General features: G+C 57.4%; 1 protein-coding gene across 3 annotated transcripts in view; it reads right to left on the reverse strand.

Moving 5' to 3' along the window:
• Positions 1-2444, reverse strand: part of LOC119574164 — a 39685-nt gene extending 37241 nt beyond the window's left edge. For 2 of the 3 annotated variants that reach the window (XM_037921255.1, XM_037921256.1), the window contains exon 1: positions 1-1289. This exon is cut by the window's left edge and continues 95 nt beyond it. In XM_037921255.1, the coding sequence (XP_037777183.1) occupies positions 1-280 (280 nt within the window). In that variant the 5' untranslated portion in view covers positions 281-1289. Of the gene's footprint in view, positions 1290-2016 lie in introns of those variants that run through there. The other variant, XR_005228836.1, reaches the window with a different exon arrangement.
• Between the last annotated feature and the right edge of the window lie 56 nt (positions 2445-2500).

Here is a 2500-nt window from a genome sequence, read left to right on the forward strand (position 1 = left end):
AGGCGGCGAGAGAGAGAGTGTGGGGGACGAAGTTCCTGGTGGCTATGTTGCAAATGCTGCACGCACTCGAAGCACCCCAGCGAGAACTGGCGGCGTCTGTGTCTGACTGCCTTCGAGTGTGGAGTCGCCACGGCCGCGTCCGGATGAGGAGTCCAGCAGCAGCAGCAGCAGCAGGAGAAGCCACAGCAGCAGCAGGAGCCACGGCAGCAGCAGTAGCAGATGGCGAGGGCGACGGCGGAGGAAGCCCGCAGCCCCTGAGCCGAGTCGCAGCCGCAGCCATCGGCGAGGACCCGGCGCGGCCGACGGCTCGATCCCAAGGAGGGCGAATTTCACAGTGTATCGCGGGGGCCCGGTGGCGGAGCGTTGTCTATCCTCCCCGCCGCCGCCGCCGCCGCCGCTCCCGACACCTGCGCAGCGCACGTCGCCTCTCCTCACATCCGTCGAGACTCCGCGGGACTTTGCGGGAGACTGAGGCCACAATCTCCCGCTCGCCTCTCACTCTCTCGCTCTCCCTCTCTCCCTCTCGCTCTCCCGCTCCGCCAGCGCCGACGACGGCAAGCGCGCTGCCGGAGCGCCGACGGGCAGCGGCGGGAGGCGCGGGCGGAGAGTGTCCATTCGCGGTCCTCGGGCTGGGTGGTCGCGTATCGCACGGAGGGCGACGGAGGAAGAGAAAGAGAGAGGCGAGGAAGGGGAAAAAGAGGCAGAGAGAGAGACAGAGAAAGGAGAAGACAAGACACACCGAGAGAGACAGAAGCACAAAATCTTGGAATATGACCCACGTTCATGAACTTTTTTTTTTCTTTTTCCCTCTTCTTTTCTTACGCGGTCACCCTTTCTCTCATCGTAAATCTTCTGTCCCTCTGTTTACTGTGGACTTCGTGCACTTTTCCTTCTCTCTCTTACTTTCGCTCTTCCTTACGTTGCCGAAGCGGGGAAGGTACAACACGACGATTGAGGGAGGGGGAGAGAGAGAGAGAGAGAGAGAGAGAGAGAGAGAGAGAGAAGAGAGAGAGAGAGAGAGAGAGAGAGAGAGAGAGAGAGAGAGAGAGAGAGAGAAACTTGGGACTTCGACTCACGATTCCTGTCAAGTTATTTTCAACTAACTTTTTTTTTAAAGACAGATCATTTCAAACTCAATCGTAATGAGACTCCGATTCCAAAACATTTTTTTTTTTTGACAGAAAAAAATAAATAAAATCACACATACAACGAACGAACTCAGGGGCTTTGGCTTATCCCTAGCTCTTGCAACGCTAAAGTCTGCAATGATATTGCAATTCGTACGAGAGCGATTGCTTGACTATGACACCTCCCCCCTCCTCCTCCTCCTCCTCCTCCACCGTCCCCCGTCGCCCCCTTCCTTCTCCCCTCACTTAGTCACCCTCTGCAACTGAGTGCTTTCAACAAGCAACGTTACACAAGTTGTTTCCGTACTTAGGAAAACCGTTATCTTTTTCAGACTGTGACATTTGTAACTTTTCTCTCTCTTCACAATATTGTAGATGTTTACAATAATACTTTTTTTTTAATGAACATTAAGTTGAACAAATACGAAGTTCATAAATCCAGGGAGTGCAAGTGGGCTGAGGCGTGTGTGGGCGCCTCGTGGTGGACCGTGGGCGGCTGAGGCGGCTAAGGGCGTGGGCTGAACACAGGCCTACACCGCCGCTGCCACCGCCATCACCTGCCTTCCTCGCCGTACAAAATGGCCGACGCGTGGTTGCCGAAGGTGGCCCAGGCCGGCCCGATCCTCTCCACTTGTTTAATTTCCAAAAATTACTACCAATTAACAAGCAGAGTCTGGCAGAACCAATGAGAGCTCACTAGGGGGTGTTACGGACCTGCGCAATAACCACTGCGCACCGGCGCTACTTTCCCCTCCCCCCCTCCTCCCCCTCCCCCCAAAAAAAGACTGCTGACTTTCGAGGTCCTCGTGGCCAGCACACCGACCGACGCCCGGGACCAGAGTCGGGAAGAGAGCAAAAGCCTGAAATCAAAGACTGAAACAATGCTTACTTTCAGGAGAGGCGAGGAGGCCGCGACGCACGTATCCTGCAGGAAAGAGCGAGGCGACGGCACTGGCGCCTCGCAGGCCACATATAGTCCACTATATGCACCTCCAGCGAGACCTTAGGCCGCTACTTTGCCTGTAAGACCACGGAGCTCACACATTCTGATCAATCTTGACTTGAGCCACTGACACACACTGGTCTGGCAGTGTCGCCACCCAGACCTGCTAAGGGACTGCGTGGGTGGTAGCAACTGTGCAACACTGCACCACTCCCAAGGTTCCAGGCGCCTCCGCACGCTAGGGAGGCGCACACGCGAATGCCTTGTGAGGGACGCCAAGGCTCGGACGGTCCCGCGCCGGCTCGCGCACGCGCCCCGCCGAGTGGCCGACCCTACGCGCAGGCGCCCACTGGCCAGTCGGCCTTGAGACTCCGCCCTCGCCCCGCCCCTGGCCCCGCCCTACCCTCCAGTCGGCCAATCCCCGCGCAGG

The sequence above is a fragment of the Penaeus monodon genome, chromosome 6 (assembly GCF_015228065.2).
Source record: "Penaeus monodon isolate SGIC_2016 chromosome 6, NSTDA_Pmon_1, whole genome shotgun sequence".
Taxonomy (NCBI): Eukaryota; Metazoa; Arthropoda; class Malacostraca; order Decapoda; family Penaeidae; genus Penaeus; species Penaeus monodon.